The sequence below is a fragment of the Malaclemys terrapin genome, chromosome 17, assembly GCF_027887155.1.
Source record: "Malaclemys terrapin pileata isolate rMalTer1 chromosome 17, rMalTer1.hap1, whole genome shotgun sequence".
Taxonomy (NCBI): Eukaryota; Metazoa; Chordata; order Testudines; family Emydidae; genus Malaclemys; species Malaclemys terrapin.
In genome coordinates this window covers 20,672,175-20,684,319 of record NC_071521.1, presented here as the reverse complement: position 1 = coordinate 20,684,319, position 12,145 = coordinate 20,672,175, and the positions used below count along the sequence as shown (strand labels likewise).

The following is a 12,145-nucleotide window of genomic DNA, read 5'->3' as shown; positions in this document are numbered from 1 at the left end:
CCCAGCCCTCACTGGGCGGCAAACGCCCCCTGCACGTGGAGTGGGATCTTCGCAGGAGAGACGATCCGAGCAGGCTGGAGTCATGGGTTTATTTAGAATAAGTTACAGACACACAGCGTGGAGTTAAAACATTGGTAGAAAAGTCATTAAAAACGTAATTCATGACAAGCCCCTTGCATGGAGCGACGGCGACGGGACGGCCTGCCAGCAGCGGGGGACTGAAGGGAGCAGCTGGGAAGCGTGGGCTCGACCCCCTGGTGTGTGCATCGACTCTGCCCAGAGCTCAGGCCATGGCCTCCATTGGAGGCTCTGCTCCCCGCCCCGGCTGCACGGCTTGTGGTCATAGTGGAGGGCTCCTGGCCATGTCCACTCCCCATGATCTGGTTGAGCACAGGGCTGGGCAAGGCTCTCGGCATTCACACACGGTGTGTGGCAGGAGGCTGGACGTTCATAGGCAGGCGGTAAACTAGTCTGAACAACTCATTAAAAAGCTTCATTAAGGGGACGCACTGTCCAGGCTGGGTCAGGAGTCTTCAAAATCCACCCCGGTCGGTGCCTTCTTACTGGAAGAGAACGAGGGTTGCCAACTTTCTAATTTCTGAAAACCAGACCCTCCCTCTGGGTGGGCAGGGTCTCTTCCCCGAGGCCCCACTCCTTGCTCCGCCTCTTCCCCTGAGGCCCTGCCCCCACCTTCCCTCCTCTCCCCCTCCCTTAGTTCAATCTTCTCCACCTTCCTCCTCCACCAGCTGGGCTCCCTCTGCTCTGGGGCCAGGATGGGAGCTGGAGCCTGCTGTCTGCCTGCCCATGAGGCAGGTAGGAAGTAGGCCATGGCTGAGCGGGACCTGGTGCAGGTTGATGTCCCAGCACTTGCCTCCCCCTCCCGTCCGTGGTAACCAGACTTTTGGTGGCCAGTCAATACATCTGGCCACACTGAAGAGAACAGAGAACGGGGTTGAGTCCCTGGCTGTGGCACTTGGACAAGCAAACTCAGAGGGCCATATTGGCAGCTCTGTAGCTGCTAGCCATCGTACAACCCCCTCCTGGTCAAGGCTACCAGGCAATGGCCCAGCACGTCTGTCCAGGCTGGCTCCAAGTGGCCATTGCAGGTCACTGGGCTGCAGGCAGCGACCCAGGGCTGGGGCTGGGAGAGGAGCAGACCCTGGGGGAGTTACCTTTTGAATCCTGGGTTAATGAGAGACTCTCCTGGGACTCGTTTCTTGGCTGTCACGGCTGAGCCGCCTCCCCTGTTCTTCCTGGGACTCAGGTCTGCTCAGAAAGGAGGAGAGCCGCTGGTCAAAGTGCTGCTGCGGCCAGGCCAGGGTGAAACCTCGTGTGGCGGCATTAGGCTGCGTTTACTCAGCCTGGGAGCCACAGAGAACCACGGGGTCTGTCTGTGGCCAGTGGCCTCTATAAAGCCACTACCGGCAAGCCACCAGGGACACGCCGAACCTGTGCTTTTGGGCAAGAGGGTCCCCGTTCCATCCTCACTGCTGGTGCTGTGTGCCAGGTGTCCCGCTGACCGGCCGAGGCGCTCCTGGTTGTCACCAGGTTTATGGTGGTGTTTAGAGAGGGACATGCTCCTAGTAAGCTTTGCTGGAGTGACACTGGCTAGAGAGCAGAGTCCTTCCAGTGCCTGGCAACATTCCCACCGTGAATCCAGGTGGAGGGGCATTAGAGCCATGCTGGCCAGCGTGCGGTAGTGGCGATGGATCTCAGACACAGCACATGCCCCGTGGCTGAGTTATTGTTGCCGCGGACGCCTCGATTCCCTGACTTTCAGTGACCATCGGTGAACCCCAACGTTGCATTAACATGGCGGGGGGCATTTCATGGGGAGTGGTGGTGTCGAATTCATGGTGCACCGAGGAGTTCTGGAGAGTGAATGTATCCAACAGCAAGAAACTTTACGCAAATTGCAAACAGGGCAGCAAAATCCTGACAACCATCCCACCCCTACCTGGGATCAACAGCCTTCGGCTCTGTAGCAGGTTCTTCTCTGGACTGCACGAAGCAGCGGCGGCGGCAGCATCCTCTGCAGCTAGGAGAAGGAGACAGACGACATCTGGTCAAGCTTTGCCCCAGGTGCGGCGTACATGGCCCCGTGCTCCCAGATCAGCTGCTTCGTGCAGTGGTCAGCACCACCCGGGAGGAGGTGCTGAGCAAATGGGGGAAGGGCGAAGTGCACGTGGGCTTAGAGTGATGCTTGCACAGCTGGACTTGAAAATACCCCCGAGCTGCGTTCTCCTCCTAGTGCCTCCCCCACAACCCTGCCCTGCACCCCACAACGGGTCACCATCAAACTCCCAGGGCACGGTGCCCAAAAGGTCCCTGTTTGCACTCCGTCAGCTCCAGCTGGGTTGTTCTATTTACACTCTCCTCGCATCCACCTGCCCGAAGAGCCAGCAAACAACCACAGGCCTTTACTCTTCTGTGGCCAACTGAGGTCCTGGCAGGCTCCAGCTATAAACCAATCCAACTATGGCTTCTCACCAGCTCTTCACACACCCAACTTCTGCACCCCTCTCAGAGCAACAGCCCTGAGGGCTGGGCCCCCTTCCATGACTGTGTGTGGGAGAGGCGAGGGGGGATGCAAGTTACCCCAAACTCAGAGGAGGGCAACAACCCCATCAGCACCCCCAGCACACACACACCCTCCGAGGCTGGCTCTGCACCCCAGCGTGCTGTCCACACACAGGCTGGCCCAGTCGCAGCTTAGTTTTCCAAGTGCAGGTAAAACATTTTCCTCCATTATAGGTGGCCATGGTGCAGCCACCTCCAAGCACCAGCTTCCCACACACCCCGAGGGCCATGAGGAACCTGCCCGTGCCCAGCCCTGAATTAAAGCAGTGGACAGCAGATAGTAAGATAATGGCAGCTGAAATCAATGGCCCCCTTCCCCGATTCCAAAAAACACGCACGTACACACACACACACACACACGGTACCTTCAAGACGTTTCTCCAGTCTGCTGACACACCCCACTAAGCCAAACATCAGCGCCTGCAACTGTTTCCTAGCTTCAGAGCAGGGTAGCTTGAATAGGTCAAAAGTCAAGCTCCAGGTACCTTCCTTCAGCTGCAGGGTGGCTTTGCTGTCATGCACTGTCAAGGCAGCTGCTCTGTGCTCAAAAGCTTCTCTGTGCAAGGAAGAGATTGGAGTGAGACAAGGGTTTCCAGACCCACCGGAACGAGCCCTGATTATTCTTTCCCAGGTGGAAGATCTCACCTGAGAGCTCACCTGAACTTTGTGCTGTAATCTTCAGAAGGACACATCCCACTCTGGGACTTCTGAAAGAGAGACCCCCAGAAGAAGGCTTAGCCGCCAGTGACAGACACAAGGGGCCTGATCCCACTCTGCCGCATGCAGCCCCTTGCACCAGCGAGCGCAGGTGCAAAGCACCCTCTGATTTTACAACAACTCTGTACCGGTGGAAGCAGCCATACAAGGCCCTAGAGTTATGGATTGGCATTGAGCTATTTCACAGCGACTCCATCACACCGGCCTCTTCATTGCAGAGGAGGATTCCTTCCTCCCACCGAAAGAGATCATTAGTGACCAAATGACTGCTGGATGACCTCACAGAGAGCAAGTACGCCCTGGGGTACATGGAGCACGTCTTACAGCTACCCGCACTGCTACAAATGCAGGCCTTGTTTCTAAGCTGAATTTGTCTGGTTTTAACTTCCAGACGCTGGTTCTTGTAGGGCCTTCTCCACTAGGCTGAAGGACACTTCAGTACCTGTTTTTTTCTCCCCCATTAAGGTACTTATACATAGGTTTGGAAAGATTTAATGTTTATGGATATCAGTAAACGCTGATTTCTGTGCATACACACAAACGGATGAAAAGTATTTCCATTGATAACCAAAACTTAGCGATAGGCAAAGTGAGAAAAATACCACCTGAGAACTTATTAGAGGTTGATTGAAGGATATTTACTTTCGATATTTTGACATGTGATACTGACAATGTGTGTTTTAAAGCTTTATAACAATTAACTTTTTTAATCTCAACATCAACTGTCATTTAATTATTGTCTGACCCCCCACTAATTTCCCACAACTGTGAAAATTTAAATACATGAAAATATTACAAAATTCTTTAAAATAAACATTGATATTATCCATCAAAATTATAAAAAATAAAAATTGAATTCTGCCAAGCCTACTTTTACAGCCACAATAAATATAAATTATTGTTCCTAAAAGCTTGGATAATAACCCTTTAAAGTTATAATTAGACACTTTGGTTTTCTTAGGATTATTTTTTCCTGATTTTCTCTGCTTATTTTCAGGCCAAGTGTGATGTTTTTAAAGGAGCCAAACTGCTGTTTTTTAATCCATGTTTTTAAAACATTGCTCTCCTTAAATTATAACATATGTATAAAGTTTAACATCCCCCTGGTCCCCGCCACATTTGCAGGTCCCCTTTAAGTTGACTTGATGTGTGTGGTATCCATTGTGACTAGCATCTCAGCCACCCAAAGTTGGAATCCGCACAATTGTTACCTACGTGTCCCTCCAGCTTCTCCAGGGTGAAATCAGTACTCCACACCTCGGATGCATTGGTTACACTGGGGAAACAAGATGTGATGAAGTTAAAGGGACATCATCAACGTGACATCTAGCCCATTAAAAAAAAAAAAGGTTGAAGTAGTTTGGGGCCCCGTGCCAGCTGCGGTTTTTACAATCACACTGTCCTGTGTTTAAGAATTGTTTTAGTCTCTCCTTTTACTCTGGGGAAGACCAGCCCAAACAGGGGAAAGTAACTTAACTGCTGGGAACCGATTATACCAGGGAACACACAAAGAAGCTATTTCGCGAATCTTTCAGATACAGCCGTGGGTGTGAGTTGTAAGAAGAGAAGGTCAGTCATTCAGACAGAAATGCAATTTTAGTTGGCATCCCTTTAATACAAAAAGCAGAACAGTTCAAATCAAGAGAGTTGTATTCTCCTTCCTCAGTTGTCCCTTTACAACCCCCCGGCAGTGCAAAGGGGCCCTCAATGAAGCCCAAATGCCATTTAGGTCCCCTTTAATGACTCCCTTTGTGCTGCTAAGTGGAGGGGAAACTGAGATCCAGGCCCTCGCATTTGTTTTTAAAAAGGGGCGCACAGATTTAGATACGAGTCCACACAGATCTGGCGTTTCCGAGATTCCCACCTCGGGTTAGTCTCTTAGTGGGAATCATGTTGGGGTTGGATTTAAACTCTTCTCTTGCGCGGGTTGCCACGGGTGCAATGAGCTAACGCAGGAGAGACTGACCCGGGTGGGCGGACTCATGTCTCCAGTGTCCCAAGGGAGCCCCCCAAGGAGAGAACAGGCAGGAAACAGCCGAGAACTGGACCGGTGCGACGACACGTATAGAAACCCTCCCGTTTTGCAACTGGGTGCGGTTTCCACCAGCAACGTGATCATCTGGGCTACTTGTTACCACCTGGTCCATGGGGTTGCGAAACAGGAGGGATGGGGTTTGTGGTCAAAAACACTCATGACCTGCTTCCTCCTGGCTAATGTGACAAATTGCTCTATCTGACTAGGAATGGGGGGGGAGAGGGGAAGAAGTGTAGCAGATGCCAATTTGAGGTGAATATTCTCTTGGCCAGATTCTACTGGGTTTATGTTGCTTTGTGCTATGGACTGGAGCAAAGTGGCTGGTGAATAACCAAGAATCTGGTTAATAATTATTCTCTAAATTCAGCTTTTTATTTTCTCGCTCTCTGCATTATCACTAATTCAAAATAGTGGTGTGCAAGTTGACTGGATAATGGTAATAGCATAATCTCTTGTTATAACATTGTAAACCCTACTACCTGATTTTTATATAATACACTCACTATACATAATACAAGAAATCCCTGATGTTAGAACCTGGCTATGCCACTGCTGTAGAGGGCTCATCACCCAGCAGCTGGGGGCCACAATGTGGGCTCGGCAGGGCTGCTGGCCATGGGGCCAACGAGTGTGGGTGGGATCTCGGGAGTCACGTCCCAGGGATCTGCCCCACTCTCCGGCACTGCTCCAGCTCTGAGCTGTCTCCACTGCCTGGGACCTGTGGGGCCCCACCTGCCTCCCTAGGGAAAGAGCCACCTGGGACTGGTGCAGAGGCTGGGCCAGTCTCAGCCAGTCACAGGGGACGGCTGGGGCGGGGGCGGCTCAGCTGGGTCCTGCCAGGCATGTGGGTCCTGAAGGAGCCTGGCCCGGGTAGGCTCTGCTCCTGCTCCAGCCTTGTTGATTGCACCCCCAAGGGGCCGGAGTTATCCTGCCCCAGGACCAGCTCTGGCTGCGCTGCCGGCTCAGCCTGGCAGACAGTCACCTCCCATCAGGGCCGGCTATTGTGGCTGGGGGTTAGGGTGTGGGAGAGTAGGTCTCTAGTGGGTCTGGGGGAGGGTGCTGTGGGGGTTGGGGAGATCTGTGTGTGTTGGGGGGGCTGTGCAGTGGGGAGATCTGCGTGTGTCGGGGTGCTGGGAAGTGTGGGGGGTGTGGGTGGGGCACTGTGCAGTTGTGGCAGTGGGGGGCACTGGGCAGTGAGGGAATCTGTGGGGGGGCTCTGGGCGGGGAGGTGCAGGACACTGTGCAGTTGTGGGAGGACTGTGGGGGGTCTCCAGCTAGGGGGCACTGGGCAGTGAGAGTATCTGTGGGGGGGTTCTGAGTGGGTGGGGGAGTGGTCTGTGGGAGGGCACTGGGCATGGGGGTTTGTGGGGGTCTCTGGGTGGTGTGGCACTGGGCATAGGGAGTCAGAGGGGTGCTGGGCAGGGGGGTAGCACGGTGCAGCATGGGACTGCCCTGAAGGGGAAGAAGCACGATGGGAGTGCAGGGCCGGGCTGGCCAGTGTGTGTCTGGCAGCTCCCAGTTTGTAAACAGTGCCCTTGTACTGTGCTGGGTGGAACGGGGCAGTCCCTGCCGTGCCATGACCCATCTCATTTCCCATTGCCCCTGGCCAGCCCGTCGCTCTGAGGACTCTGCCCCCCTGCCCCATGTCCCCATTTCCACCATGGGGGCTCACAAATATGTTTAGCACCAGGCCCACAAAAGGTTAATCCAGCCCTTTTTGGTGTGCAGGCAGGATGCAGGCTATGGGGAGTTTGAGTGAGGGGTGGAGGCTCTGAGCTGGGGCAGGGGATTGGGGTACGGGGGGGGTGCGGATATGTGGGCTCTGGGAAGGAGTTAGCAACTCAGCACGTTATATAAGAGAAATGAGCTGCAGTGAGTGATTTCATATAGACATAGAAACTGATAGAAGACACTTTTACATATTCAAAATGTGAGAGGCAGAGTTTGAGGGAGGGAGGGTCTGTACAATTTTTCACCGGATTCAGTCTCCTGGCTGGAGCAGTAACGTAGCCCTGCACAGGGCTGCCCAGAGGATTCAGCGTCCAGGAGTGGCGTTGGAGCCACGGCTGTGCAGCGCACCAGGGCTGCTCCCGGACGCGGTGTGCTGAGACACAGGGGCTTGGGGGAAGATGGAGGCGGGGACAGCCTCCAACATACTTGTGGGGGCCCCTGTGGAAAATTGCCCCACTTGCCGCCCCCCGGGCAGCCCTGGCCCTGCAACACTTGTATAGGATAGAGAGGAGCCGCGGTGATTAAGCTTTGACAGGCTAGGAATTGGAGGCCTGTGCCTTTAACACCCCAGTCCCAGGAACCCGCCCTCTGCTCTGGGGCTGACATGCAGCATCCTGTGAGCAGAAGGAAAACCGCCTCTGCACCCCGACACCCCTAGATTAGCGAGCACAGTGGGTGGCTCATCCCACGGGGTCACTGTCCCCCCCCCTCCCCCAACACGGGTATTGTCCCTGCACGGGGTCTGGCAGCATCTCCCCCCAGGGTTAACCCCGGTTCCCACCCCCCACCCCCAAGTTTTCCCCTTCAGCCCCTCTTCTGAAGCTAGCTACAGTAGCTGGAGCCCCCTGGCCAGTAAATTTCTGCCCCCCGCTCAGACCCTGACAGCCCCCGCGGCGATTTGCCCCCTGAAGCCTTTGAACCCCCCCCCCCCCCCAAGAGGCGGCAGCAAATCGTAAGCAGAAGTAAGGGCAGAGAGAGGGCAGTGGCGACAGGGAACGTTACTGGGCATGCTCAGTGCGGGTGCGCATGCTCAGTACACCCAAAGTAGGGAAACGGGAGCAGGGTCTATGGAAATCGAGCCCCGCCCCCAGGCGGCTCCAGCCACGCGCGGGGGCTCGGGAGCGCTGCCCCCGGGAATCCGCCCGAGGGGCAGTAGCCAGCTCCCGGCCGGGAGAGGGGCCCGCGCTGCAGCGTCTCTCCAGCGCCCCCGCCCCGGGAAGCGGGACCCCGCCGGTCTGGCCCAGGCCCCCCTGGGAGGCGGATGAGCTGCCGCTCCTGAGGCCGGGGGCGTGCGGACCGCACGGGGGGGCAGGGGGGGGATTTCCCCGGGCGCTGGGGGGTCACAGCTGGAAGGGGGGGGCTCCCTGCAGCCTCGCGCCCCCCGGGGTACGGGGGGGGGGGGGGTCAGTGCCCCGCACTTACTAGACATCGAAGCCGCCGCTCTCCGGCGCGGCGCAGTAGCACAGATACTGGTGCCCCCCGTGCCACAGGGCGTGGAAGGGGCCCGCAGGCTCCGCCATCCCGGGGGCGAGGACCCGGCAGCGGGGCTGGGGGCTGCTCCCCTGGCAGGAAGGGGCGGGGCGGGGCGAGCGCGGCTCTTTAAACCTCCCAGCCGGGCTTCAAGGGGGCGGGGCGGGGGGGGCCGCAGGCAGGTTTCCGCTTTTCCTGCCGAATGGAAACAGGTGTCGCTCTGGATTGAGCCCCGCCAGGCGCAGCAGGCCCAGGACGTGAAACTGACCCCACTGGCCAAGCAGACAGACACCCCCCGCCCCCTTGCAGGCCCCGTGGCGATCTGGGTAATTTAGGGCCCCGAGTTTGCCAAGTACTAGGGTGACCAGATGGCAACTGTGAGAAAAAGGGGCCCGTGTGGGGGGTAATAGGCGCCTATATAAGAAAAAGTCCCCCAAAACGGGACTGTCCCTTTAAAAACGGGACAGCTGGTCACCCTCCCAAGTACCCACCAGTAACTCCACTGACTTCTGACCTGATGCAGCGTTAAGCACCCGTGGGACTGTTTGCAGAACCAGGGCACAGAGAGTGGCAGACAGAGCCAGGTAGAGGGAGGGGAACGGATGTAGGTGGTGTACCTTCTCCCCTGTCTGATCCCTCTCCGGAGTGACTGGCCGGGGCCGGGGCCTGCAGAGAAAACGGGGGGAGGCTTCACAGCTTGAACCAAAGAGCCGGGTGCTGGAGCTGGCCGGCCCCATGCTGGGGGGATTGGGCCTGGAGGGGACACACCACACACCCTGACCAGTGGGTTACATTATTAGTAACACAAGGAAAGACACTCGTTGTTCAGTTACAGAGGGCTATTGTCCTCATTCTCTCCCGCCTGCGTTGTGCAAAGAGAAACGCAACACCAGTCACCCGTTGCATGCTCCGTGCACGGGCCAGCCCAAGGTGCAGGGCGTCCATTTCATCTTTGCCTAAATGAACAAACGTGGAGATTTCATCTCTTCCCTGCTGGTGCGGAGAATGCTCACACAATCCCATTCACACCCCCCCTCCCCAGGCTGCAGAAACAAAATAAACCAGGCTCCCTAGTTCTGAATGAAGAGTCTCATTCAAAAGATAAGCGGCCTGCTGTTCTCTGCCTTCTCCCTTCCCACCAGCAAGCACTAAATCACCTGCACAGGGCAACAGATGCATCTGACAACAGGCACATGGGAGAAAATCATTGATGCCCTGACCCTGCATGGGATGTGCGGCTCCGACTGCAGGATTGGGGCCTTTGTTCACTGTCTCTTTGTCAGTGATTGAAAATTCTTTCCTGTTTTCATTGAGAATGTTGACGTTTATAGCAGGAGATAGTGGATTCCCCGCTATACAATATTTCCTTAATGTATATTTCCATCTGCAGGCAAAACTAAGGAGGGGAGGGATAGCTCAGTGGTTTGAGCATTGGCCTGCTAAACCCAGGGTTGTGAGTTCAATCCTTGAGGGGGCCACTTAGGGATCTAGAGCAAAAGTCAGTACTTGGTCCTGCTAGTGAAGGCAGGGGGCTGGACTTAATGACCTTTCAGGGTCCCTTCCAGTTCTATGAGATAGGTATATCTCCATGTATTATATTATTAATTGGTTTACAGTGTTTTTGTGCCTATTGTTACAGGGGTGTTCCCCTTTAAATATGGTATGACAACAAAGCAACTGACAACCACTGTAACTAACTGGAGTAGCTAAGGGCCTTCCCTTCCCAGACAGGGCTTCCCTTTGATTGGTGGCATAGGACATCAATCTTCTGTGAGCTGAAATGTCCCTCTGCCCCCGGAATGCTGCTGGCAGTCCATGAGATGTGTACACACACTGGCCCTGGGGCATTGGCTGCAGGGAGCCAGGCTGAAAGGAGAAAGGAACAGGCAAGGCACTAGGAAAAACTTAACAGGATGCAAACTCCTGGGTTTGCACTTTCTCTCTGTGACTTTGTGACTGCTGCTTCCTGATCCACCTAGTGCTACAGAGAGAAACAGCTGGGAGAAGGGGCAGGGGAAAGAACAGACCTGGGGGCAAGTGGCTCTGGGGGTTGCTGAACCCTCGCTTGATGTCTCCTACCCAACTGGAGGTGCCAGGGCAAGTTTATCCTTTCCTTTGAAGACCGCAGTGAGTTCCTGAGTGTGGGTTTTGCTCCCTTCATGGTATGTATGTCTACACGCCCTAATGCAGTCACCTAGCTACACTGGTAATCTGAGACCCGGGCAGCACTTTTGTGGGCCCCCGGCTGCAGCCAGGATGGGATAATGAATAAGCTGGAGAGAGATCTGGAAGAAATGCAGAAGAAAGGAGCGGGAAGTGACCACTGTCTAGGTCGTGTTTGCTCCCATGTCCTTTCCAAGGAGGAAGCTCACTGGAGCTCCTGGTAGCAGTTCTGTCCTTTCAGCCACCTGCCTGGATGAAGCTTTGCAGCTGCCTGACTTGACATCTCTGGTGGCTCCCTTAGACCCTGGCTTCTTGGGACGTTTGCTCCTGGTCTTGTTCCCGCTGAGGACACTGCTGAAATGGGCAGTTCCTTCCCCGTGCTGCTTTCCCCAGACCCCCAGCAGGTGCTGCAGGCCGTGCAGGGCCTAGTGGCTGGTCTGCACAAGGACAAAGGAGGCATGCTGGAGGTTTTCTTGGGAGACGCTGAGTGCGAAGAGTATCTGGGGGCTCTTTGTAGTCTCCTGGCTGCTCCCAAAGTCAGGTGAGTGAGGGAGAGTGGGACTAGTCCCCATGTACAGCGCAGTGGGGATACCCACGTGACACGGTGTGCTTTTCTGAGACTCCCCTGCTCTCACACACCGTCCACTTCTATGACGGCCGCTTCTAACGAGAGATGGACCCATACTGCACCCTCCTAGCCTAGCACAGCCAGATCCACCCTGCCTCATTCCATGTGGTCCATGAACAGATGCATTGACTGAGGCAGGGGCAGTTCAGATGCCCTGACCGAGGGACCATCCGAGGCAGGACATAGTGGTCTTCGGATCTGTGGGGCTTAGATTAGATGACCCTTGCGGTCCCTTCTAACCCTATGGTTCTATGATTCTCTCCAGCCCGTGATGGGAATTCATTGTTTTATCATTTTCCTTTAAAAAATAAAACAGGAACATTCCACCCACAAAAAGTCCGTAAAGGGATGTTAAAGTGGCAGCACGAAGTGCTAAAACATCAGGAAATGCCAAAGATCAGTTTGTCCTGGTGACCTTAACTCAGCCCCTACTGTGTCTACATTCCAGTTCAGTCTTTAACCAGATAGACCGATACCATTTTCGACAGGCCTTTTGCCTCATTCAGCTCCTGAGATCGCTTTAAATCTAGGGGACTTTAAAGCTGATACAGTTGGACTCTGTTTATTGGCCTGGTGGGGTTTGCCAAATTTTCCAGCTCCTCTCTGCAACCACTAAGAGACTTTTTTTCCCCACATGACAGTTGCCAGGCTCACCTACTCACATGACTCCAGGAGCTGGGGCTGTAAGAAGAAAACACTAACCATCATTACCGGCAGCATGGGGTCCATAGTGAGTAAGGCAGGGGACTGGCTCTCCATAGACGTATATGTAGTTACTGGAGTGTAAGTCTAGAGTAAACCCACATACCTGCCAGTGTGTG

General features: G+C 54.9%; 2 protein-coding genes across 5 annotated transcripts in view; one reads left to right on the top strand and one right to left on the bottom strand.

Annotated features, from left to right (window-relative positions):
* Window positions 1–75: 75 nt before the first annotated feature.
* PAXX (PAXX non-homologous end joining factor) lies at window positions 76–8,648 on the bottom strand. The gene is made up of 7 exons (XM_054007708.1): window positions 8,486–8,648; window positions 4,513–4,573; window positions 3,238–3,287; window positions 2,946–3,136; window positions 1,958–2,038; window positions 1,173–1,266; window positions 76–563 (listed from the first exon to the last, which is right to left on the bottom strand). The coding sequence occupies exons 1-7, from the start codon at window positions 8,581–8,583 to the stop codon at window positions 524–526; spliced, it is 615 nt and encodes a 204-aa protein (XP_053863683.1). The 5' UTR covers window positions 8,584–8,648; the 3' UTR covers window positions 76–523.
* A 1,723-nt stretch (window positions 8,649–10,371) lies between these two features.
* Window positions 10,372–12,145, top strand: part of LOC128825067 (uncharacterized) — a 30,275-nt gene continuing 28,501 nt past the window's right edge. For all 4 annotated transcript variants that reach the window (XM_054007106.1, XM_054007104.1, XM_054007105.1 and 1 more), the window contains exon 1: window positions 10,372–11,237. In XM_054007106.1, coding sequence (XP_053863081.1) covers window positions 11,056–11,237 — 182 coding nt within the window. In that variant the 5' untranslated portion in view covers window positions 10,372–11,055. The remainder of the gene's footprint in view (window positions 11,238–12,145) is intronic.

Excerpts from the sequence above, each read along its gene's own strand:
- PAXX (XM_054007708.1), bottom strand. The coding sequence starts at position 8,583 with ATGGCGGAGCCTGCGGGCCCCTTCCACGCCCTGTGGCACGGGGGGCAC. Across the intron at positions 3,137-3,237 it reads GATTACAGCACAAAGTTCAG|AGAAGCTTTTGAGCACAGAG; the intron begins GTGAGCTCTCAG and ends TTCCTTGCACAG. Across the intron at positions 1,267-1,957 it reads CCGAAGGCTGTTGATCCCAG|ACCTGAGTCCCAGGAAGAAC; the intron begins GTAGGGGTGGGA and ends CTTTCTGAGCAG.